Consider the following 26,650-nt stretch of genomic DNA (forward strand, 5'->3'; position numbering starts at 1 on the left):
AAAATATAAGTTTAATTTTTTTTTTTTTTTTTTTTTTTTTTACAATTTATTTGAAACAGAAGTGAACACATTGCTAGCTGTCGACTCTGTTTGTGAGTGTAATTAGACACGACCGTTAGGAGGTGTAAAGATGGCGAGAACTTTTTTTCCTCCCAGCCAGAGAATAAATTTAAAGTTCCGGGAAGCTCCTTCCGACCTGCTCACAGATTTCCTTATTAACCTCAACAAAAGAAACAAAGACCACCTCACCAGTTTGTCTCAGTGCAGTGGAAACTTCAAAGATCAGAGATTAACTGGTAAATCGCGTTACTTTTACTATATTAACCGATAATTTGTTATTTTAGCTAGCTTGCTAACAAACGTTGCTAAACGTTATGTAACGTTAATTCTGCCCCCCTTTTAAACACGTAAGACTCCAAAAATCAGATTTCCAGCTGGTTTCACCTTTACAACTGATATTAAGTAGAACAATACATTTATTTTATTTTATTTGTTTGTATTTTTTGTCACTAATTTTCTTAATTTCTCTGTAGAAATTCATGTAATCAATCTACAGGCCTGAGAAAACTACCGTTTTTAATGACCTATTATCACAAACAGCTGTGGAAATCAGTATGTTGCTAGATAAGAAACTACTCTTTGCAGTGTGCTTGTTTTTTTGTATTTTTATTACTCAATATCATCTACACTGTAGTCTGGAATGGAATGTAACTAAGTAGATTTACTCTGTACTCTGTAACTACTGTACAAGTTTGAGGTATTTGTATTGTACTTGAGTATTTTCCATATTCTTCTACTTCCACTACCTTTTACTCAAATACATATGTCTGATGACTTTAGCTACTAGTTACCTTGCAGATTACATATTACATCCTGCATCAGAGTAGTGTATTTTTAAATTGATTTAATTTATTGGCAATCAAATATAAAAACTGATAACGATAACCAGAAAATTACTTAAGGATCATAGGATAGATAATTGACCAGGCCAATAATAAATACACAGTATGCAACATATCATGTACTTATGATACTGCTCTACTACATTTCGGAGGCAAATGTTGTACTTTTACTCTGCTATATTCATTTGATAACCAAACAAAAAGTCTAATGATCAGAAAAATACTGAATATCAGATCCCGTTATTGGTCAATCCAAATGAAAATGTAAATATATGCATAATTTGCTGTAGTTGTTGTGTTGTATGATACACACAACATCTCTTTTTCTAGCTGGATCTCTCTCTGCATGTATTATTTTACAGTATTTTATAGTTTATTTTATTCTTGTGTTTCTGATTCTGACTTTAATAAATGACTTTATAGCTGTACTCTCTAGATACGTATACACTGCTGCTTAGGATTCATTTAAAACATCACGTCACACTGTGTCTTTAAGGCTGCTTCTATATTCACCACTAAATAAGGCATTTATGAGCAGACTTATGTATATTCATGCTGTAATTATTTCACTGGGGCTGCAGACTGTCTCGTTCTCTAATAGCTTTAATAATGTTGTCAGCGGGTGGGTCTGACTCAGCTGTACGGAACTGTTTCTGAAGCTTCACTGCACCTTATCATCAGTCTCAAGTCTTTCATACACCTGACACCGTGAGCCCTGTTATTATACAGGCCAATTCTCAATACAGACCCCACAAGATCGCAGTCTCTCCGGCTGTCAGCACCTCAGCAGAGAAAACCCAGCCTGTCAGTGAGGAGGAGCTGATTGAAGGCAGGGTTAACGTCTTTAAATAAACTTCCTTTGCGTTCACATAACGGCTAAAATACGGTTTATTGAAATAAAGTAATGTCTCAGTTGAGAGTTTTCTGTTTCTCTAACATCGGGTTGCTCAACTAACCTGGAAGGAACTTACAAATAGATTTTTTTCTGTCTAACTGAATGGCCAAAGGAGAAACTATCCAGTCACGATACAGTTCTGCTGGTGTCGGCTGGTGGGCGGTGTTGAGAACCCAGCATGGTTGTGATTCAGTGTTACATTCTTTACTTGCACGGATCTCAGCTGTTATTTCCCATAAAACTTGATAATAAGTTTTTTTTTAAAAAAAGAAGGAGAAATGAGCGTTTTAAATATGTGTCATTCCATCTGGGCCCTATGTGTGTCATCTAGAGGGAGATTTGTATCTCGATAAACACTCCCAGACGTTTTACAGTTTCTTATTTCCGATATGTGAAATTAGCATTACCGCAAGAAGCTCATAAGTGACCGTAAATAACAAAAAAACACCACAGGAAACGGCTCTCATTTCATTTTTCCGATGCCATTTACAGAACCTCTTGAGATCTCTCGTTGCGTCACTTGATTGCCCAAACACATTTACCGCCGTACAAATTCCTTTCTGCAAATGTATTTTGTTTGCTCTGAGTTTTGTCTGTCATCGCTGTCCCAACATGCTTCCACTCTAAAAGGATTTTCATGCTTTGTTCTCTGCTTTTTTGCTAACGCCCTGCACCCCTCTCTTCTGACACTCAGAATACATCTTCCTGATGACTGAAGAGCTAAGCCTCGATCCTCTCGCTGGATACCATGCCATAGAATTACTACAAAGGTAAGAAGGAGCAGCACGTATACCTTTCCCTGCCACACCCAGAATGATAATACGACATTTATGTGAATGATTATCTCCCTCAGGTTCATGGTCAAGCACCTTACAGGTTTGTTGACGCCTCAGGGTGAAGCTGCTGATCCACAGAGAAGTGATGAGGGCGCTGTGTTTGACAACGTCAAGGAGAAATTCCCCCTCATCATCTTCTCCTGCGTGCAACTCGCAAGCAAAATGTCTCTACACAGTCATGTAAGTTCCGCGATGCCAACGATCAAGAGTCAGGTGAAGTTTCAAAGTTCCACAAAACATTTCTGGAGCTTCACAGCAAAACAGTGCTGCAGCGTTCTCCTGAACAACTGAAGAAGATGTTTTAAGATGTAGAAAAACACCTTAGAAGAAAAGATCTCAGTCTCCAGAAGCTCAGAGATTCCAAATTGAATTGAAAAGACAATTTTTACAGGCTTGTGCATCAACTTGAGATAAGACAAAAGCTAATGCTTTTAGCTGAGCAGCCACAGTGAAGACTGTTCTTAAAGATTATACCATGTAGGATCTTGGGGTTTTGGACAAGCTGTATGGAGCCATGTCATGGTTTAACTGTTGTTTTTCTAACATTTTAAGTCCCCGTCTACTTCAGGTGTTTTGGTGAATGGTGTTTGGCTTTGAAGCTCCAGAAATGTTTCAGGGACCATGAAACTTCACCCGACCTTGTATTGACTGCGCTCATTTCCATGATGACTTTAAATACCCTGAGAAAAGAAATGAAATAATCTAAAATTTTCCGAATGTTGTCTAGATAATCGACAACCACACTGCCGTACGCTTTCTGCGTTCACTCGGCCAGAGCGTTTCGAAGAAGACTCTCCTGGAGTCAGAGCTGACGGTCTTGAAAGGGCTTGAATTCGGACTGAACACCCTCAACCCACTCATATATGTGGAAATCCTCCTGGAGGTGCTTGGTAAGAGATGATAGTTAAACACAGAGACACTTATATGAAGTATTATCATGTGACAAAAGTGTTTGGGAAGAAGTGACAAAACTTTTACAGGACATAATGAGCCGTCCGTCAGCGTGGAGCACCTGTATCACCTGTGCCGCCACGTTCTCCACTTCGTCAGCCTGCAGAGGGATGTCATCTACGACTCCTTGTTAGTCACCACTACTCAATGTGTCAGCCCGTCCAGTGAACAGAGGTATTACATTTCTTTTTAAGACACATTTTTTAGATGTTTTAGGGGGGACAGGTGGTCACTGTCACCGAAAGAGCGGACGAGATGCTGGATTGGCAGCTGAGTAGACTACAGCCAGCTGGGAACTGTCGAAGTTGTTTTGGCTTCTCATGTTTCTTACAGCTCGCTCTCCTGGAACGCATATCCCTGTGAGCGTTGAGATGAGGAGTCAGTGCAGCTCAATGCTGCATTAACTGATTTTGTTTTAGCAAACAGTTGTCTATTTACTCATCCAGACACCACGATCTCCACGGGTCCATAAAAAGTCTTAGAGTTTTAGAAAGTTTCATTACTTCATTCACACTTTTAAATGTATTTTCAGGGGGAAAAGGTACATTAATCATTAATGTAACAAAACTGCAATGTTAAACCAACAAGGAACTAATAACAGGTCAGAATTTACTGTAGCACAACCAGCTAGCATGTCACAATGTGGTGTGTTAACTAACTTGAGTTGGAGTCCAATGAGTTGGATAAATTCATTTATTTTGCAAGATATTCTGTGATTGGACCTCAAATTTCGATCAAAGCCTTCATCCTGTTTTCTCTTTAGCAGTATGGATGTGAAATAGGCCTTAGTTTGGTGTCAAAAAGACCATGAAATGTCCTAAATATAAAGCTGTCACAAGGAAGAGCGTCTCAGGCTGTGAGGCTCTTTAATTCATCCTCAGCACTCTGCCGGAGAAATACTTTTAATTTGATGACTTATCCAACTTGGTCACAATCCAACCTGGTGACGGGCATTAAAAATAACTATGACAGAAATAGAAATGGTCTTGTTTGCTTTGGTAGGTCATATAAAGGCGTCAGTGTTAAAACACAGACTGTTTCTTGTTGTAATTTTAAGTTGTTGAAACTGAGGGAGAAACCTATCATTTTGGCTCCTAAATACTCCACAGTGTTCAACATATAGTCGTTTATTTTGTCAGTCCACCATTTGGTGCAGGGCCGGTAGTAGACCGGTGGGTTTTTAGAGCTTTGAGCTGACAGCGGCCACCTGCTGTGGTCTGAAACAACACTGTGAGAGCAGTGAGAGTGCAGCAGGATGATAAGTTTGAGCCATAAAACCAAAACAATGAGCAGAGGAGAACAGAGTCAGGTGATAGTTAGTCAGCTGATATCCACTTTCGACCATTGTTCACGTTACACATTGAATCTACTGTTAATATAAGATGTTGGCTGTAGCTGCTTTAATCCTAAATCAACCCTCTGTGAACAGAGAGCAGTTTGTGACAGTGACTGAAGACTACATGCTTCTTGGTGTTGGTGTCATCGCTGTGGCTTCGTTCGTCCTCTACGTCACAAAATGGGACCAGGTGAGGCTTTATAAGCTTTAATGCTGATTCCCTTTACAATAGCATTTGTGTTTTAAATGTCAAAGTCACCCAAGTTATCTAAGTTGATGTTAGTGTGTTATCCGTCACAATTCAAACCGTTTGTGTTGACGTAGGCGTTGTTTTTAATGCGTTGCAGGTGGTGGGAGAACTGAGTCACATCACAGGAATCTCAAGGAGGAGCATCAGCGATTTCGCTCATGTGACACTGATGCACATTGTCAACGTCCCTGCTTTTCTGTAACTTGAGTCTTCATAACTCTCATCCACTGAATACTGCTTTAAACTCACACTGTTCATAGTTGTCTAGCTGTAGGTGTTGGTGCAGGTAATTGCATTAAAACAAAGCAACACGTGTGTCTAAAAAAGGTCACTTAAATCAGGAGCGTTCTGGTTTATTTTGATACTCGTGTTTAGTTGTACAGGAGCCAAAATGTTAAAAACACAGCGGAGGATCAAGTGTCATCAAGTGTCATCAAGTGTCATCAAGTGGCTCTGGGGACTCTGGTGGCTCTGGGGACTCAGGGGACTCTGGTGGCTCTGGTGGCTCTGGTGAGGGGCTCCTGAACTCTCTGAGTCTCCTGGCTAAGGCCTCATGTACTCGCCCTACCTGAACCTGAGGACAGACATAATAACACCACATGAAACCAAACAGATTTACACGAGTAAACGTACTAAGTAGTTACGGCACATAGAAGGGATAGTTACCCTGGGGTATGGGCTGTAAAATGTCATCAGCGCTGGCAGTAAAACTCTGAAGTGGACGGACCTCAAGATCGACAGTTCAGCTAACACTTCAGCATTAGGTATGGGTTGGGAGAGGCCCATCTAAAAACACAAAAGTGCCGTCATGAATAAAAGCAACAGGTTTTTGTTATGTCTTTCTTTGTGTTTTTCTTTTTTTTTTGTACCTGTTGCCATCTGTGTCTTCTGCAGTAATCCTCCAGGTCAAATGTGTCGAGGTCTAGCGTTAGCCCCGCCATACAAATTTCACACCTTTTGACAACACAGGGCTCTGACCCTGCGAGAGAGGAAACGGCATGTCAGACACGAAATATATTCTTGTTTGGCAGTGAACTTTTCAACTTTAGCCGTCTACTGACCCGACTCGATTTTTGTCTGGATCCATCTCTTCAGGCACTCGAGGTGAATGAAGCTCAGACTTCCTGAACACAGGCACGGTGATATCAGCGGGTTCGTCTGCAGACTCTCAGCACCGTGACAGATCCGACACTGGTCCTCATCCTCCTCATTAGACGACCCGGCTAATGACCTACAGAGAGAAGGAGATGACAAAATTCAACTTCTTTAATCTTATATGATAGATATTTTTAATGCTGGTTCTTGGCTTCAAAATCATAACTCAATAACTTCAGCTTCTTTGATTTGGATCTGGACCATTTTCTGATTTCAGTTAATTGTGCAGCCTAGTTGCTATCTGTGTGATCACCTCTCTCTGCTTCTGCATGCAATCTGTTCGCTGCTATCTGTTGTGTACTGGGCAGCAGTGGCTCCTCCCCGGGCTGCTGGACATCCTTGACTGTATCTGGTATCATCCACATTCAGATTATCTATCTGTCTGGATGTACTGGGACCACAGGCCTCAGTGGCAGACTGCTGTGTGTCAGTGGTACTGGTTCCTATCTGAGCGGCGGCGTCCTCCTGCCGGGAGCTGGTCGTGGGTGAAGAGACCAGGCTCGTCTGGGACATTCGCCAGCTGCTTTGAAGCTCATGGAGATGATGGCGCGTTGTGTGGAGACTGCATCCATCAGTGTTCACATTTCCTTCATGTGAAAATGCTGATGTACTCGACTGTGCAGGGGGAGACTCTGGGCTCAAAGGGCTGTGGCAGAGGACAGCAGGGGCTGATGTCGACTGAGAAACGTCCTTATATTCCCCGCATGTGTCCCGCCAGGAGTCCAGTAAGTCATCATCTTCCTCCTCCGCTTCAGATTCACTGGAGGGTGTATCAACCGTGGACAGATATGGGACTGTGGTGGCACCTCCCAGGAAGTCGTCCAGAGTCTCAGCAGTGGAGGGACGCTCGGAGTCTGTGATCTCCTCTGTGTTTGTTTTGCTGCAAAGGTGTTTCGTCTTGTCCCTGCTCTTCAGGATGTCTCGGCTTTGTGCTCGCTCGCTGGCTTCCCCCTGGGTGGATCCAGTTAATACTCCGTCCCTCACATGCTCAGACCTGTGCTTGTTATGATACTGGGCAGGGAGCAGCTTATTGCCTTGGACAAAGAAAAAGATGCCAAAAGAAAATCAAACATATTGGCTTGCAATAAAAACACAGCAGATATCAAATAACAGTGGAGTTTGTGAAATCTCATAGAAGCTAAAATAAAAAAAAAAAATCAATGGGTTTAAAACATAGTGAGGAAACCTGGCCAGTTTGCATCCTGCCACAACCTGCAGCGAGAAAACTTACATCTGGGTGCCAGGGGGGCCGATCCTCTGTGGGGAATCTTTGAAGTCATTGCCAGCTCCGCGGTCATGCTCTGGGTTGCACTGGAGAGAGCTGGAGGGCAGGACACCGAGCCTTTATACCCTCGGCTCAGACGAAGCATTTTCCCCCCAGAGCTGCAGCGAAACAACTGCAGGTGGCAACAAACGAGGTCTGAGAGTGTAAAGACAAAGTGGTGGAAAGCTGTTACAAGGTCTGTTGGATGCTGCTTTAATTAAACTGTGGTAACAAACTAAGTATATCCCACAGCTGGAGTCATTCATAGTTCTATATATGGTTTAAAGGAACAATGCGCCAAAACATGAGAATTCAGTCACTATCTACTCAAAGTTGGGTGAAATTTTGTTTAATTGTCGCCAAAATCCAGAACCAATGTCGCTGGTTTTTTTTTTTGCCATCTTGGCGTTTGTGACATTCACTGAGTGGTTTTACTCAAAATGTATTCATATGTTGCAACAAACAGCAACTTTATTGATTTAAAAAAGTCTGTTTTTAATTTGCAAACATCATACTTGTGATTCATGGGACAATTAAAACCAGATCAGTAATGTATTTGTCTCTCACCATTGACAGCTGTACAATTTAAACCCACATAATAAAGTTCTCCTAAACCTAACTGAGTATTTTTCTTGCCTAAACCCAACCAAACTACACGATGAAGTTCCGTCAAGCCTGCTACACCTGTCTACCTTCTCCTTCTCCTGTCTTTTAATCCTGATTCTGACAGATAATGGGTGGCATGGAAGAATTTTTGTTGCTACTTTCACACCCCAAATATACTCGGTGATGCTGAGGTTTTCATCGCCCTGTCGCTCCCGGTTCTGGGGTACAACGCTGAAACCCAACAGATGGCCGGCCCGCTAGTGAGGAAGAACATGTGCAGGCTCAGATACCATCAGGTGTGAAATAATCCTGGAGAAAGCCAGACCTCAGCAGGAACAGGTGCATCAGGTGAAGTGACTGTGAGTGATCGGCTGCTGCTCTGAAGCCACAACGTCAGGGTGACGTCACAGTCACGCACAGGTTGTTATGCGAGTAAACATTGTTTTGTTTTCTTTCCAACCAAAATATCTTTAGTCATCATGTCTTCAGCCAAATTACAAAAACCTTTGAGGAAAATAAACTTTGAAAATTAAAATTAAGGCGCATTTAAATTTAGATTAATTAGCGTTGAAAACACTTTGTCGACCTGTAGAGAGAGGTTTAAACTGTACAATAATTAACGGTCTTCTGATGAAAACTACATTTTGAATCATTATTTTTTGTGTAACATCCGTTCACCCAGTGTCAGACATGATAATAACTGTGGTTATTCATTATATGACTCACCTCGATGTCAAAGACGAAGGCAGGAGAGGATGAAGTGAGGCTGACCTGTGATCCCCCCAACTGTGTTTTTAGCCCGGAAGACGCGTTTCCATGGAGACAGTCGGCCTGCTGAGCGACGCAACATCACGCGACATTTAAAACTTTTTACCCTAAATGCGACGTTTTGTTTGTTACGTATTACGTATTTATTGTTTCGTATTTGTTATTTCCTTTTAAATCACCGACCTCTTTATTAAAATGAATACAAAAATATGTATTTGAATTATTAAAGTATAAGTAAATAAATAAAGTAGTGCGAGGATCTTTTGAAAGAGAAATTATTTTCTTGGTTAAACAATTTTTTATTTTTTATTCTTTTTTCTGTCTCGTTTGATAATGATAATAATAATAATAAACACATTCAAATAAAAACAGCATCACATACTTTTCTTGAGAAAATGTACTCAGTTACTTTCAACCACTGAGAAATACTCTTACAAGAGACGGTCCTGCATTCAAAGTACTAGCATCAAAATACACAAATAAAGTACCTAAAAAAAGGAAAGGCATATTTCAGAGTCATTTAGGCCTATATTGTATTATTAGACTGTAATTATTGATGTATTAATGTATAACCAACTTTAATGTTGTCATTATTTATTTGTCAGTAGATTTTGTGTTATTAAACTGAATATAAGAAGTAATATTTCCCCTTAAAAAAGTCCACCACTGTGTTTTACTTTTATATTTGTCTACATTTAAAAACACTGAGCAACACAAGACACATAAAACTGATAAAAGCATCGACTCGTGATCCTCCAGTCTGACGTTGACTGACGTCACACACACACAGCTGCGCCAGAGGAGCTCCAGCTCCACTAGATTAGCAGAAGATCCGGGCCGGCCTTCATTGAGTTACCTCTCTGGCTCCCCATGACTCTGCTGATCTCCCCACAATCTTGTGTTAGGCCCACATTAATCTCACCTCCCCTCGCAGCCTGTTCAGGGGAGAGCCAGCTGCACACTCACCTTTACTGTTTTCATTCTTCATACGCAGGCAGAGGAGGAAGTACAGAGGAAAGCAGGGACAGAGGAAGGCCTGGCAGCTTTTGATTCACTGCCAGTGGAAGCATGTGTGTTTCCAGAGGCTGGGGGGCCTCAACCACTCTGCTATCTGTGACCACCTCGTCCATCACACTCACACCAGCAGCAGCTCTGCACCACAGCCAGTTTCCAGGGACTCCCTCAGGTATTTCTCATTACTATTTGTGGAGAGGGAACCTTTTAAAGTACAAATATGTCCTTTGGTGGATTTGTTATGCCTGCCAACCGAAGCATATATTTAGCTCCATCAAGCTGAGATGTGTGATGCTGGCATGTCTTAATGATCTTAAGGACTACCGTCTCTTTTAACGACTGGTTAATTAGCGTTTCCTCCAGCACCGCACAGTTCTTTGGATATAATGTAGAACATCTTTCAGCCTGACATATTACACATATACTGAATACAATAATGTTACCAAAGACGTGAAAGGGAGTGGTTCATTTGGTAGGACGACAGAACATTTAGCTGATGCACTGGTTGCATGCACTGTTAGTGTTTCTAAGAATTTCAGCATGAAACAGCCATAAAGGCTTTTTAGCCTTTTTGCCAGAAGAGTGCCTTGGATGTTTTTTCTCATTTTTTTAAAATGTCTGTGTTCCCCAATGAAGAGCACCTTCATCACATTTCGTTTGAAGCTCCTGAGCATTCAGGCCTTTTCTTTCTGCACATTTCACTCAACCAGGAAAAAGCACTGAAACATGTTTATTGTCAAATTAACAGTAACTGACTGGCAACAATTATCTAGAAGTACTATAGTAGGTTTTAGCATACTGTAAAATGAAGTACAGTATTATACTGTATGGAATTGTCACTGTATTTTCACTGTATTACTGTATAACTTACCATATGTACTAATGTATTTATCAAAATAAAATACTGTTATCAACTGTTGATGTAAAATGAGTAAAAGGACAAATGAAGGCTTGATTCCTCAGGTTAGCAAAAACTTGTATTGCCTCGCATCTATGACACATTCAGTCCTTGTTTTTCATTTATTAATAAAGATGCCTAAACATGATTTATTCAGTAAATTAAAGGAAACAATGAAAAGACAAAATGGTGTGAATAGAGAGAAAGAGAGAGAGAGCTCAGTCTGCAGGCTGAGAGGGTGCTGAAGGTGGAGGAAGGGCTTTTTGTTTTGTAGGTGCCACTGATTGGCTGCATGGGAGGAGTTGGTTTATGAGAGAAACAAAGAGAATCCAAGTACACACACAAAAAAAATGACAATGGTTGCAACACTAATAAATAAAACAATTTGTATAAGGGGAAGTAATAAATTTGCCTCACTTGTACGACTGGGGGAGGGAAAAAAAAAACCATGTACATGAACCCTAAACGATTGCAAAAACTAGCATCTCTCTAGTCTCGTGAGATTGAGAAATCAGAGGTGCTTGTGAAGAACATTTTTACTCAGTGCTAACTGAAAAAGGAGAGGCTATACTGCTGGACTGCTGGTGAAATTGCCCTCTTGGATGCTCCTATGGTAGATAAACATGATATAGTGATCTCAAGGGTGCTTTTTCTGTTCACTGGTGCCCAGCTACATATATCTTGTGCCCCTGCCCCTTAAAACATCCCGAGTAATCCACTGCTAAACTGTGTAGACAAAAAAATCCCCCCAAAACAAACATTAAAATTCACATTATGGAGGCGACTGCAATGAGGGATGCACACCATTCTCTGCACGTCGTTAGTATCAGTCAATAAAGGCTTTAAAATGAAATATCGGCATCGGCCCACTGGTATGCAGGTCGATAAGAGGATGCTTTCATTATGCATAGCAATACAAACTGTTGACCGCATAGCTTTCATTTTTTTTTTTTTTTTTTTGCCTAGAGAATACATAATAACATAAGGAGAGACTTGTTGATGCAACTGTGGAGTTTGGTGTTTATCAGCATAATTAATCGATCACAACGAGTTGGGAAATATTGGAATATCGCGCCTCCCCAGCTCTACCTCTTAAGCTCATATCTTGATTACTTGCTGTGAATTAATCACGCCATGAGAGACTAAGTAGCTTACAGCTGATGCCAGATAAGCACATTATCATTCACTTAATAATCCATCGGCCTATGAATCAGCACTAATGTGGCAGTTAATGATAGAGGCATTTAAACTATTACAACAGGCCTTAACAACAAGAACAACAAATACAATCAATAGAAAGTTCCCTCAAGACGTTTAAACTTTTTCCTGTGTATTAATTATGATATATTAAATTAAGTTTAAGTCACAACCAACTACTGTGTGTAGGTAATTTTACAACAAAGGCAGCCATGAATGTAATTCTGGCTGATGGGCCTGTAATTGTATTGACTGGTGGAGGAGGAGGTCAGGATAATGTCTGACACAGAACAACCTCCTTCTCCATCTATCAGTCCAAATGTCAGACGCCATCATGGTGCAGGGGAGAGGGATGGAAGTTTGATTGGCATCGACCTTGTTCCCTCTGAATAATTATGAATGATTTAGGTATTAGTGCCTTCTTTCATCATAAATAATTCATTAAAGCCTGCCTCCCGACCCCCCACTGTATGTTTGCTCATGTGCTCCGGGGATTTCAGCTGCGTCAAGCCGCGCAGAGATAAACCGATTAACACCGGAAATACAGTAGAGATGATCCCAAAAAACCACACTGAATAATAAAAACGTGTTGTGTTTGTCTTAATGTGTGTTTAAGAGGTGATTTTCGGGTTTGTAAACGTGAATGTAATCGTAAATGTTGCAGCCGGCGGGGTTTTATTTTGAAAGTTCGCGCCGGAAGTGTCACGCGCGGTGGGTGCAGCGGGCTTGACGCAGTGAGGGGCAGGTCAGCGCTCCATGTTGCGGCGCTGCGTGGCACTGGGCACCGACTGGCTCTGACTGCACCATACTCCCGGCTCCTCCAGCGAGTGTGTAGACCCCCCGACGCTCGGCACATTGAGGGACCGTGAAGCGGGACGTCAAGTCCCGGAGCTGCTACCTGCTGCAGACCCGAGCTCGCGCCGCGTACACCCAATGGGTGTCGCTACTGTGACCGTCTTCTGCATTTTTTTTTGGGACTGACCGGAGCCGCTGTGCTCGGTGCAGTTAATGTCAGAGGCTCAAGCTCGGCTGGAAACGTGCAGCAGCGGAGGAGGTCGTCTGATCGGGATTGAGGAGCAGCAGCAGCAGCAGCAGCAGCGGCGGCACGGAGCGCTGCAGCAGACACGGAGCTCCGGAGCGGGAGCAGCAGAGGAGGCGCGGAGGTGATGCCAAAGCTGGCTGGAAAAACACAAAGGTTCAAGTCTAGAAAAGGTAACATATGCTTATTATTTACAGCACTTTCTGCTCTATTCTCACCTGCGTCTTAAAGTTTATGTGATTTACATTTAATGACATATGTGTGTTGGAGGTGTCAGGCTCTTCTTGCAGCAGCCAATCTATAACCTATAACATGTTCGCTCTGCTGCTGCTGCTCAAAGGCAAAGCCCAGCCTGCCAGCTAAGCCAATAAACACCCCCAGTAGTGTTTAATGAGATAGACTTAGCTGCTCCTTTTGTACATAATAACAAGCGCACTGCAACATGTGTAATGCATTTTTTTTTATTATTATTTTTTATTTTATGACTTCCATGTTACAGCTGTGTGGCACATTTTTATGTGTTTGTCTACAACATTTTATGGTTTATTGTTGGTGATAGTCGTTAAAACACAAAGGTGTCAGGACGCTGGGGACGTGATGATGAGCAATTCTGTCCCAAGCACATTTTAAAGGGGCTTTATGTCACAATTCAGCCGTTCACCTGTGTTAATCATGTTTTTATTCACCATTCGTGAGTGAGAAGAAAATGAAAAATTAGACCTTTTTCATCTCTTTCGTTCGTCTATACAAGCCTGTGTATGATTTGTTGCTTGATTTCCAGCCTTTGCTAACGCTAACGTAAACTAACGGCAGGCTAACGTAAACTAACTGCCGCTTCCTCACAGAACAGCAACAGATGCTAGCATCCACAGGTCTGCGTTTGTCAGTTAGTTTCTTTGGTAACAAAGTTGAATATTTAATAAAAAAAAAAAACAGAAGAAAAAACCCCCAAAACAATTGCTTACATGAACTAAAAGCCAACTTCCTCTGCTAATAGAGCGCAACAGTTTCTAACCTAAACTAACAACCAACTGCCAGCATTCGCTAACGCTAATGTAAGCTAGCGACCTGACTTCGTCTGCTAACAGAGGCCAACAGTGGCTAACATCCACAGACTGGCGTAAGTTGGTTAGTTAGTTGGTAACTTGTCTGCTACTGCAAAATTGAATATTTAATAAAAAAAAACTAAACAAAAACAAACAATTACTTTCGTGAACTAACGACCAACTGCCGGCCTTTGCTAACGCTAACTTAAACCCTACAACTGACTTCCAGCACAACACAGAAGTTCCCTTTTAAAACATGATTATAAAAAAAAAAACAGCTAAAAATATCTCATACCTAGGATATATCAGACGATTGTGATGCACCATTATTTCTTTTTCCCGCCGGAATGATTATCTACTCTGACCTCATAAAATATTATTTTACAGCCTAAAATTGGATATGATGAAGACCATTTACACATTATTCTTTGTACTGAGCCCTTATATCCCCGTCAATTAAATGAACTAAATAAACAAACTCTTTGTTTTCATTATTGAATAAACCAAACAGATCTTTGTTTATATGTGGCGGACCCTGCCACCTTCCTAGCTTGAACAGTGTTCTGGGGATCTTTATTTCCTCTGAGTTTGTATAATTATTTCATTAATATTGTAAATATTAAAATTCAGATTTTAAATTGTTTGTCTAAAACTACATATTGCCCCTTTTTAAAGCATCGTTATGTACAAAATTGATATTTTGCATTTGGGTTACTGACCAAGTGTATTTGGTGCCTCTCAAAGTTTCTGAGTGCGACACCATTGTAGCAAATACAGACCTGAGATGTAATGTAGGTGTTAACTTCGAACAAAACTCATTATGTCAGAACAATGTTATGTCTTGAAGTAAACATGAGTGCAACGCTTTGATCCCACCCTCTCACTGAAGTTACATAGAGCAGAAATAATTGATAGGAAGGTGGAGTGGCTGTGACAGAGACACCATTCAGCCTATTACGAGACAATGTACCATCAGAATGATAATTAAAATAGTCTCATTACGTTGCTTTAAAGACTGTGTAGGCTACATAAAATGAAAACAGAGGCCTTGCTCAATGAATGGCTATGAAGATTATTATTAATTCGTACTTAGTTGTTGTTACTTATAGGTTAAAAATGCTTTATGACTATCCTCTGTGTGTAACCAATATTCAACACACACAGTATCGAGGTAAAGGGGGGGTTGCCCACCCAGACAACATGCTGTCCATAAAGCGAACAGGTTTATATGTTGGAAGCTGTTCTTACTTGTTCAATGGCTTCAGGCCAGCACCTACCTCACTCTGCACAGCCTATTATCTGACATCTGGTCCTTCTCGACAGCGACTTATGTGGTAATAGTATGTTTCAACAAAGGCTGTTAATCTGTGTAATGCCTGTTGTTTGGAAGGGGAAAACGCTTATTTCCCTGTGATCACCATTCAGCACTTTATATGGTGGAAAATAAGTGTGCTTTCGATTGGGGAATGTTACGAGATGTGAAAACCTTTTGGCAGTTGTTTTAGATGTTTTATGTTTCTCAGTTATGGTGTTTGGATTAAATGGGGTGCATATTTGTAAAAATGGCAAAACTGTCACGGAAAGAAATGTCATTTTTAGGGCATAGCTTACATACGCTCTTACATTCACAAAGATCTGCCTTCATTGCATCTGGAGAAGTGCTGTGATGAAGCATTTATCAGAAAAATAGGTCTGCAGACTGCTAAGATTGTGGCTCCAGCACTCATGGTTTTTGTATGAGGCTCGAGATGACTGCTGTCTAGCTGTACTTTTTTTTATTTTTTGTATTCAACTTCTCGGTTGTCAGCTCGGCTCGGCGCAGATAAAAGACAGTCATCCTCAAAGCGTTCCTTCATCACATCAGTGACATGCGCTAGTTTTGCTTCTCTCTTGCTACCCTGCTCCTGACACACATCTGAGTTCACACAGTGTGGAGGTTTTCCATTATGAGATCATGATGTTTTTCTTTTGTAGTCGACCAGCTCCAAAACTTTTTGTCTCTCGGTTCTTATCACTCCCTGCTCAGTGGGGGGAGAGACAAGGCCTTGTGTTTTTTCCACAGTCCGAGCCAACACAGTCCCTCCTGTCACGCTCACTGACAGGCCAAAGGTCAAAACAAAAAGATTCTGCTTTTGCAAATGGGTGACGGCTCTCTCTTAAACTTAGGTTGACAGAAACCAGCCATCAGTTTCACACCCTACTTGAGAAATGTTCATGCCCCAAATCTTTGAATAAAAACTGAAACTTTGAATAGACACTGGAAACTCTCCAACTTGTAATTTACGGTTCAGCAGAAAATCGTTATCACAGTTATTATGTGATTAATTACGGAGCCCTAATTGAGAAGAATTATCAGGAATACATGAAATCTCAGTTTGGGTCTGAGTGAACAATCCTCAATAGAAATATCCACCAATTGATAATAATGAATTTTGATATTGGGCACATTTATTCCATTATGTTGATTGGTGTGATTTTCTTATTCCACTGGGTAGAAACATTCAGAAATCTCACTGCAACAATCACAGCGACAGTTAACTCATCTGACACTTTGGCAAAAATGTACTGAACCTCAGTTGATGGCAAAGTGGAGCCCATCATCCCAAGAGAAGTGACGGCATCAGTGTTTTTTGCAGTCAGTGCCATAAACAAATGACAATCCGTTTTGTTGTTTTTTTTAAGCATGACCATTTATTACTGTAGCATGATGACATAGTGGAAATTGTAACCCAAACCCCGTACTATAAGGTACTTTTGACTGATTGTTTAATACTGATGCCTCTATATGACCTTAAAAAGCAAATTTAACCATCAACGAGGAGATTATCCATTTCTACATGATTATTATGGTAATTCTTAATGCCACCAGGTCAAATGATACGATACTAAAACGAAGTTCGCTTTGTTTCACCATCATCATCGTTTCTCCAAATGTGCCACTAGAATCAGCAAAAATGTTAATTTCCTTGCAATAGCTTTAACTAAGTAGTTATTTCAACCCAGTGCATGATATTTCTCCCTAAGCTAAGGCTGCAACTACATTGATTTTCATTGTTGATTAATCTGCCGATTGTTTTCACAAGTAATCGTTTAGTTTTTAAATGTATCACAATTTCCCCGAGCCCAAAGTGAGGTTGCCTCTTATGTCCAACCAGAAGTCCAAAACCCAAAGACTCTTCATTTACTGTAATAAATGACAAAGAACAGCAGCAAATCCTCACATTCATGAAGCTGGAACCAGCAAATCTTTGACATTTTTGCCTGAAAAATGACTGAAATTATCAAAATAGTCAGCAATTAATTTTCTGATCGACTGATTGTCACAGCTTATCCCTTTTGTACCTAAACTCAAACCACATCTTAACCATAGCGTTTGCCATATCAGGAAATCTGCTCTATCTTTCAACAGTTATCTCTTCAGTTTTGGAAAGCACAGACCGAGCACATTTTTATTCTGTTGGTCATTTCCTGGAAATGTAGAAGAACACTGATTAAATCAGGAGAGGACAAGACATCAGAAAGGCACATCACAACAATGAAATAGTGTCAAATATATTAAACTTTAAGGATAGATATTGCATTATATTGTTAAAGTTTAAACTCGTTATCTTTTCCTTTGAATTGTCACCAGCAGCTGTTTACAGACAGTTTTATAGCCTCCAACTTACGGGTAAAAATAATAAAATGATACCAGTAAAAACTATATCTGACACTCCACTCTGTTCTTTAAAGTGGTCAGAGTTAATTAAGAGACTTCTAACAGCACAAGAGTGTTTGACTGCTGCTTCAGATATGAAACAGTCTGTTGTTTTAATGAGGTAAAGCGGCTCTTTTGGTGTGCATCCGTGACCGAGCCAGACATCACCGGGTGAATCGTAACAGCTCTGAAAATGTGAGATTATTTCCTGAACGGAGGGGAATAAAGGTGTCGTCCTTGGGGATGTTTTTATTCATTCCACTGAGCGCTGAGGGAAACGGTGCTCTTTATGCCATTTTAATCAGCAAAAAGCAGTCAGGGAAAAACAGGAAGGCCTATTGGAAAAAAATGCTTGGCTGTTGAGTTTTGTATGTATGTGTGGAATCATCAGTTTGGGGAAGAAAATGCAGTGTAAATGGAATTGAAATTGATATTTTGCTCATAATTTATGTCTCTCTTGGTCAGTAACTCAATTCTAAGCTATGAGAAGGGGCAAGCCAGTCATTTAAGGAGTGCAAGGCGAATATTGTCAGTAGAAAAAAAACATCTATCTCAGAGAAACACCAGCAGCAGCTTTGACATGTGGAGAAATGTGTGGATAAAGATATTCCTGATAGCCTGTAAAACACTCTGAAATTGCCTCATTTGGAAGAGACGCCGGTGCACTGAACTCCTTTAATGAGGGATGGATTCTCCCCCGGCATGTCCCTCATTTCGTTGCGGCCCTTTGATTATGTAATAATGATGCGAAAAAGACGCCGTCTTTCGCGCCTCATTCTTTCTTGTTAGTGACTGGAACCGGAGGTACGCCGGGCCGTTTCATCTCGGGCTGTGGTTAGCTGTTGCTACATCTTTTGTCTCCTGTGCTGCTGGGAGTCGTGACATTTATTAAGTTCTGATTGGTACATTTCCACTGTTTTTCTCACCTACTTGTACCACACTGCCTTTGACTAGATGGAAGATTTTGATGTGTGTGTTAGGAGTCAGGAGTCTCAGACAATAGAGGTTGTTCTGGGGTATATTATTCCTCACAAATACCACTTCATATAACGTTCCGTGGCTTTGTTACTGCAAGCGCTTTTAACGAAACCACGACAACAATGTGACAGTATTTTGAATATGTGCTGTTTGTATGGGAAAGGATTTTCAAACCAACACCAGAATAGATTTGCAGAAAGCTGCTGGTGAGTGTGCTTTGTATTTCCTGTACATGTTGTTGCATGGTCCTCTTCAAAGGAGTTGGACGTACACCTTAAAAAAGGATCCAGCAGCTCGACCGAAAATACAGCGCAGGATCAAAGTGCTTCGGTGTTCTCGTCTGCTTCACACAAGCGAGGCTATTATGATATGTAGACCTAGTTACAGTTTCATAACAATAAATGGGAGCACTGCATCAATATATTATAACTGAGGACTCGTGTCTGCCTGCTTTTTAACAGCATTATATCTAGCAGGAGCATGTGTTCGGTTCCCATGAGTCGTTGTTTACACATCATTATAGTAGTGTGGTATTATTGCGACACTGCTGTACGTCCCATATGAGAAAGTGTGTAATAAGATCTGATAATAATAATAAGAGCTGGTGGCCCCATTCATACCCTCCACTGCTGTTTTCTTTAGTGCTTCTCACTTTCATACAAGGCTTCTTTTAGGTGTAATGATTTCAATTCTAAATCCAAAATCGAACAAAAAGAACATTTCATTTTAATGTTCAAAGTCCAGATTTCCTTTTCCACACCACCCTAACCTACTTGCACATGTCTTAAGAAGGTTATGGCTGCTACTTCAACTAGATCTACTACTAATTAGGGTTGATCTGCTAAGTGTTTAAGTTTCTAATTTTGATGCAATACTTAGAAAAATATGGATGTTAAATGTCATTTTTGGTACTACGGGGAAAAATTTCAAATATTCCGATAGATGCCTCGGAAATATCTCAGATGCAACCAGAGATGTGATACCACGTAATTTATTTGCCATAAATCGGGTCCCTGCTACTTTCTTGCAGCGTCCTTTACACCTGTCTGCAACTTAACAGATCTTTTTACTGAACAACAAGACAATATCCATAGCAGCAGGCAACTTATGTTACTTCAAGCATGTCAGCAAACTAACAATGTCTGATATTTATGTTCTTTTTTACTTCTGACTTACTGTCCAACTAGATAATAAATTAAACTTCCAGGGCATTCATTCTGTATGCATTTATTCATGTTTCGTGTAGGGTTTGATCTGAGCCAGGCCACACAACAATGATAGCAATCATATCACATCCATACAGAGTTAGTAGGTTACAGCTGTTTTCAACACACTGGTATTGGATCGGTACTCGGATCATCCAAGTTCTTGTAACAGTATTGGGAAGTATTTTTTTCAGAAATATTGATTTATTTGAAATAGCGATTCTGAATATTTGAAACTGATTCAATGCTCATTTTCTGCAGTATTGACACATCAGGACTTCTTATACATAGGCCCACCTCCTCTATAGGTAAAATAACTCAGATGTTAAATGTCAAATTCTAGTGGGAAGGAGTGGTGGATAGGAACATCTCTACCACTAATTATAATTATCAGAATTGAACGATAAGCAACGCGTACTAAACAGAAAGCCACTTGGTGGGATTGGAGTACAGCTGCTGGCTCGAGTTCTGCAGGAGCAATCTGAAGTGGCGTTCTCTTATTTGCAGCATGTTATTGTGGATTTAGGGAATTATCTTTAAAAAGCTAATAATGCCTGAGAAATGCTGACATGTAACAACATGTTAGAACTGATGTATTTGTGTGAACATGGCCTGAGATGGCCTGCTCTTGCTGTGGGATGTCTGAAAAATCATTTCCTCCCATTCCCCTGTAGTTTACGCTGATATATTTCATACTGGCAGTTACTGCTGTGACTGGAGTCTCTGAGCTTATTGCTGCATTGCAGCTTTAATGAAATCAAGTTAATCACCTCTCTCAGGACAAGTGGAAGCGTTACATGCATTATTTTATGTGTGCTACCTCTTAAATTACATGACATTACCTGATTCTGCCAAGATTGCCAGACTGTTAGATAACAAAGATCGGCTATGCAGCTCTATCCAATCAGTCTGCCACTCAAAGTTCCCCCCGGGGAACCAGAGATCCCTGTTAGCCTATTAGGCAGCTGCTTGAGCCAACCCCAGCTGCTGAAGGCAGATGAATGACAGAGTATTTATCAGGCTTGAAAGCTGGAACAACAGCTATGATACCAGCAACCTTCACTGTGCAGTGGTGTCAGGAGCAACCAGTGACCTCCGTTGCCCCAGTTTGATTTTATGCTGATAGCGCCTGTTTTTACGCCCACCAGGTATTTTCTTGGCCCGTCTCCTTCAGCGCACACAGAGCAGCAATGACAAGTTGATTAATCGATGCATCAATCTAATTACTTTGTATACTTTGTATTTTCGATAGAATTGCTGCTTTTCTTTGTTAATTATGACAGTGAATAAATAATCTTTGGTTTTGTACTGTTGGAATGTTAGCAATGTACATTTCTCCAAACCACGGGTGCGTTTGAACTTCACAGTTCTTTATGTTGCAACTTTACGTTTCTTAAGGTTCAGTTTTAAAATTGTATTTTGTGACACTGCTGTGCTTATGGTCTCGTTAGGTTAAGGTAAAAAACACTTGGTTATGGTGAGGAAAAGATCACGTATTGGCTTAAAATACCTAGTTTGGTTACCACAAACACACCTGGAGATGTCTGGAATTCCCCATAAAAATATTCAGTCTGTCCAAAGGTCTCTTTAAAATACTCAGTTGTGTCACACTTCTAAATGTTGAAACACATCCTTGGACTCCAGTCACTGGCTTGCCAGTCTTCTGGCTCCACCAGCATCCCCTGATATGAAAGTCAGGTCACAAACATGTAATGTGACCGCGATATTTGTACAAATGTCTGTACGGTATGTTTGACACGTATAGATGTAAACACATCTGTTTGCAGAACGTTGGCTGCCAACATTTTGTCCTAACGAGTGGGCTGAAATAATTGTTAGTTGCTGCTCTATTGCACACACGAGACATCATCATCTAAGTGTCGCACTCGTCCTCCCTGCTCTCCTCACTCAAAACATCTGCTGTCACTATTAGCAGATTACCAGGGGCTTTGCAATTCCTCATGAAAGCCGTGCATTTTAACTGCGAGCTATAATGGGTTCAGCACAAGACAAATAGGGTTACCACCATGTCACCTCCTTAATGCTCATACATTGACACTGCTGCCGCTGCGGCTTTTGTAAAGCAATCTGTGGGCCGGCGTGAAGTTGTCGTTGAAACACTGGTGCTCTGTCATGTCTAAATAGTGCCACTGTTCCTGTGTGTGTGGTGCTCAGCTAGCAGTGGGAGATGGGCCTCCGCTCTGTGATGTGGAGAGCCATTAATGGGTTAACTTCATTATAATTTGCTGAGGCATTTCTGTGTCTGTAGAACATAGTGGAGACGTTGTTGTTAATACAGCTGCTTCCATTGGCTTTGTGTGCTAAAACAGGGTGTGACGAGGAGTGTAGGAGTGTAGGAGAAAGGGATTTTTATGAAAAGTAGCATTGTTTTGAGGTCTGGGCCAGCACTGTTTTCAGTGATGCCCTTTATGTGAAGAAACGGCAATAAAAGACGGCTGTGAATCAAAATGTTCAAGGATTTGAGGGAAACAATTCAATTTTCCCAGCTAAAGAGGATAAAGATTCAACCTTAATCCTCCAATTAAGAATGAACGTGAAATCTCAAATGTTTGATATGTCCTCACGTCTGTCTGTGGAGTGAGCTGATCGCAATGAGAGGCCAGTTTAGAGTGTGGCAGGCTGAATCCAATCGTGTACCGCCACTATTTGAATTATTCACAGTTTTGTTCACACATTCTGAGTTGAGGACGTTAGTTACTTGTCATTGAGCTGTAGGGGGTTTTCTCACGTTCTATCATATTGTGTTGTGATATCAAACCCTTACCTTTTTCATTAACACCTTTTTATTACATCTGCTGAGCTCAAAATCTCTGTGTAAATATTATCCTTGAATGATGCAATGCCTTTTAAAACTTTGTTCGGATTTTTAAGTCCATGGAGTCTCTGTTCGAGTATCTGTGTTTCTTTAATTTTTCCATTATTGCCTATCTGGATGTGAGTAACTCATTATCACTTATAGAAAAACAGCATCTCAGACTAAAACACATGTACACATCATTCGCTCTATATAGTTAGAAAAAAACAAAGAAAGCGGCATCCAGAAACACATTGCTCACAGATCTTAGACCAAACTGTTAAATTAGGCGGTGCTGAATCAATGTTCTGTTACTGCACAGCTAGTGTATTGCCTCAGAAGTTTTCACAAACATATTTTTGTGTAACGTTTGGCTGTCAAACGAGAAAGTTTGTCACCAGATGGCTGCCATTTCATGTTTTACGTCAAACTCAGATCAAACTGTCCAACCAGGCAGTGCTGATCAAACATGACTCAAGATTCAGTTCAGCCTATTTTTCCACCTCAGATGTTTTCAGAAACTCATTTTATTGTATTGTTCAGCTGTAATATGATAACGGTTCTAACCAGGCCGCCATGTTGAAAACAGACATGGAGAGGACAGAGAATCACACGCACATGTGTCCAGCCCGGCTACCAAAACAAAGAACAGAGGAGCTCGAATTACTACACACATTCACACACACACACACACACACACACACACACACACACGCACACACGCTCGGCTGCTCAGCTTTCCATGGCAAATACTTGCTTGAGGATACATTCATGTACAAAATAATATCCATCATGTATTTGACTGTCGTTTTAGTAATATAAACCAATTAGTCAATCAAAAGAATATTAGTTGCCAACTGTTTTGATAACAAATTAATCGTTTAAGTCGTTTCAGGCAAAAATGTCAAATATTTTGTGGTTTCAAATTCTTGACTGTGAAAATGTTGACATTTATGATAGTAGATGAAGAGTCTGTGGGTTGACAACAAATTGTGATTAGTATTTAATAGTACTAAATGATTTATTGATAAATTGTGAAAATAATCGTTTGTTGCAGCGTTAGTTGTTGGTCTTAATATCCATGCCAAAGCCATTTGGCCATATTCTTTGACATTTTATAGCAATATCAGTAAGTAACAATACATTAAAACATATTTTTTGTAATTGAAATAACCATCAGTTGCAGTTTTTCTTTTTGAATTTGTGTCCCTGATTTCATTTATGAATAGAAGATTAACCACAACTGTATGCAGGGTTTGCAAATTGCAGATTTTACCAATAAAAGATGAAAATTAGGCACTGTTGGTTTTCTTGTTGTTGCTTTGAAGTTGTTTGTTGGTACTAAACCCATAAAAGCACATTTACAAGATAGTACTTCCAAGGCAGATATTACGTTGATAAAAGAAGCAGTAGTACACACGGCTATGCTTTACTGAACATGCTGAATACAGTGCCCACAAGCAACGCGTCTTCCTGAAATGAATCAAAGCTAAGTGGCTAAGTGAAGTGGCTCCTGCTCTGCAGACTGTCACTCTGGAGCCCTGTCATGCTACGTGGCATAGTATGCAGGCTATTTTTAAGACTCCCTTGAGTCAAACTATTGTGTTTTACTTGGGCCAACCCAGGCCACGCACACTTGTAAATTTTAAAAAGAAAAGTGCGTGCAGATCAAAAAGACGTTCTCTCAGTTCAACCAAATGTCAGACTACTGACCACAGTGCTCGCAGCTGGGTTGGTTTGTCCCTCGCAGATGAAAAGTCTCCACTCGAGCTTTACTGTGGGAACTACAGAACTATACCCTTTGGTGGTACTTAAGTATAATGCACTTTGTCTAAGAGAGTTTTGCAAAGGTCCTGTGCATAAATGCAGACTAGTCTGCACGAGTTACTTTTCAGAATGAGGAGAATTTCCCATTTTTATTCCAGAAATGAAAAGATATGAAAGGAGTCCATATGTAGCAGCACCGGGGACCGTTTCAGTGAGTGGTTTTCAACAACAGTGGCTTGTTTTTAAGGTAGGGGAGTGGTCTAGTGCTTGGCCTCAAGTCACCAAAATATGTCCTTGTTCAGCCATGAGAGTCCATTGTGAACATAGAGTCCCCTCTGAGTCCGTCTATAAATACTCCATACCACCTCTGCCCCATACTGCACACCGAGGGGCAAGAATAAAGAGGAGCTGCATGAGGTTAGATGAGTAAACACGCAAACATGCAGCACTAAGCAGAGCTAAATGCATTCCCCTGCAATCTGCTCGGAGGTCTAACTAGGCTGGCATTTCAAGCAACTGTTGGAGCCTCTCAGTTGTTTGTACATGTCAGCTTGTATTACAGTACAAAAATCTGATGTCAGTTTGCAAAAGCCGACTTTTACCGGATCTGCCGATAGATTCCAATGCAGGGGTTAGATTTGTGGGTCTATTATTTATCACCCATACAAAAACATGTTGTAATTTATGCAACTAAAAACGTAAAATGCAAACTGGGATCACCATTTAGTGAAATTCGTTGTCAGTATTTCAGTAATGCAATTCTCAACAGCGCTTGCAGACAGAGTAAGGTCTTGAATCCTGGGCGTGATTGTGTCTTTATTCAGTCCATCAAACAAAAACCTCTGCACCCTTCAGGAAGTCCTTCTTTATGTATTCTCTGTCTGTAAATGGTTTCCCACGTTTAGCAATACACTCTGAAATGATATAGCTGGCCTCTGTAGCCTGAGGTTCAGTGTTTTAAATGTACTGCTTTGCCTAAGGTATTTTGGCACTGCCATCCTAATTGACTCAGCTTGAACAGATTTATTTATTACATTTTTTCCTTATGCTTGTACACTTCCCACTGGACAAAAAGCTCAGAGCTGAGGACTTCTTTTTAGATTCGCACACAGTTCCCTTTTGAAAGTTACAAGTGTGCGTTTTGTCTTCAGTGGAAAAGGGTAAAATCAGCATTCATTCCTGAGTCAGATGACTCTGCAGTAGTCACAGATATTTAATGACCCATCTGCAGTGATTTAAACATGATTCACAGGTGGACAGGCATATTCCGCCCCTTTTCCAGTGCAGTGTTGCGACTTGGTTGAAGCTGAGGAAGTTGGCAAGGACACATTTTTTTCATTTGTCTCTGTAGAACCAGCGTTTGAACATGGTTCAGTGTGTGTTGAGTTTTAAAGAGAGACTGGAGTTGAAGACATAAAACAGTAATGACTGTAACATTGTCACTGGCTTCCTTGCTTCTTTCTGCGGAGAGGAGTTTCACAGGCACATCGGATATCACAGAGATTCCCATAGGAATTAATGGACTTCCGGTTGATTCGCCTCTGTACACATGAGTATGTGGAAACGAGGCATTAATGTTTCCAAAAATGTTTAAACCCGGAGAAATCTGCAATTTTAATAGCGGAAATGTAGCATTTAATTTCAGCGTGACATCAGATGATATGTCAGAAAGTAAGAAAGGAAATCGGTGAACGCAACTAAATGTAACGTGGATAAAACTTTAATACGTTACCTTGTGTGTGAACATTTCTGTATGAGTCATATCAGAGAGAGTTTCATCGGGAAGGTTTAACAAAGAAAACAACAAACTACCATGATGCCTCGTCACGTCATCAAACCACTTGCATTAAGAGACACCTAGGAGCAGAAATGACATACTGTGCCTTTAATGATTTATCACTAACCTGATTTATCGACTTGTAGTAGATGAACACACCTTTGTAGTTCGTATTAAAGTAGCAGTCTGCACGAGATAAAATGAGAAGAATTGATTAGAGTCTGAATGCAGCAGCACCGGGGGCCAGTTTCAGT

At 40.7% G+C, this 26,650-nt stretch overlaps 3 protein-coding genes across 8 annotated transcripts in view; 2 read left to right on the forward strand and 1 right to left on the reverse strand.

The window, feature by feature from the left end:
• The first annotated feature begins 7 nt into the window (after positions 1-7).
• cntd1 (cyclin N-terminal domain containing 1) lies at positions 8-5,510 on the forward strand. The gene is made up of 7 exons (XM_030401268.1): positions 8-296; positions 2,492-2,567; positions 2,651-2,813; positions 3,361-3,523; positions 3,614-3,758; positions 5,014-5,110; positions 5,268-5,510. The coding sequence occupies exons 1-7, from the start codon at positions 131-133 to the stop codon at positions 5,370-5,372; spliced, it is 915 nt and encodes a 304-aa protein (XP_030257128.1). The 5' UTR covers positions 8-130; the 3' UTR covers positions 5,373-5,510.
• Positions 5,498-9,055, reverse strand: LOC115571717 (probable E3 ubiquitin-protein ligase MARCH10). The gene is made up of 7 exons (XM_030401266.1): positions 8,922-9,055; positions 7,557-7,745; positions 6,579-7,359; positions 6,232-6,401; positions 6,040-6,149; positions 5,837-5,956; positions 5,498-5,744 (listed from the first exon to the last, which is right to left on the reverse strand). Exons 2-7 carry the CDS (start codon positions 7,693-7,695, stop codon positions 5,604-5,606), a joined length of 1,461 nt encoding a protein of 486 aa, XP_030257126.1. The 5' UTR covers positions 7,696-7,745; positions 8,922-9,055; the 3' UTR covers positions 5,498-5,603.
• A 3,733-nt stretch (positions 9,056-12,788) lies between these two features.
• The window catches only part of tanc2b (tetratricopeptide repeat, ankyrin repeat and coiled-coil containing 2b), a 157,975-nt gene continuing 144,113 nt past the window's right edge, over positions 12,789-26,650 (forward strand). For all 6 annotated transcript variants that reach the window (XM_030399505.1, XM_030399494.1, XM_030399497.1 and 3 more), the window contains exon 1: positions 12,789-13,284. The gene's annotated coding sequence lies outside the window, so the exon portion shown is untranslated. The remainder of the gene's footprint in view (positions 13,285-26,650) is intronic.

Source organism: Sparus aurata, chromosome 20, assembly GCF_900880675.1.
Source record: "Sparus aurata chromosome 20, fSpaAur1.1, whole genome shotgun sequence".
Classification (NCBI taxonomy): domain Eukaryota; kingdom Metazoa; phylum Chordata; class Actinopteri; order Spariformes; family Sparidae; genus Sparus; species Sparus aurata.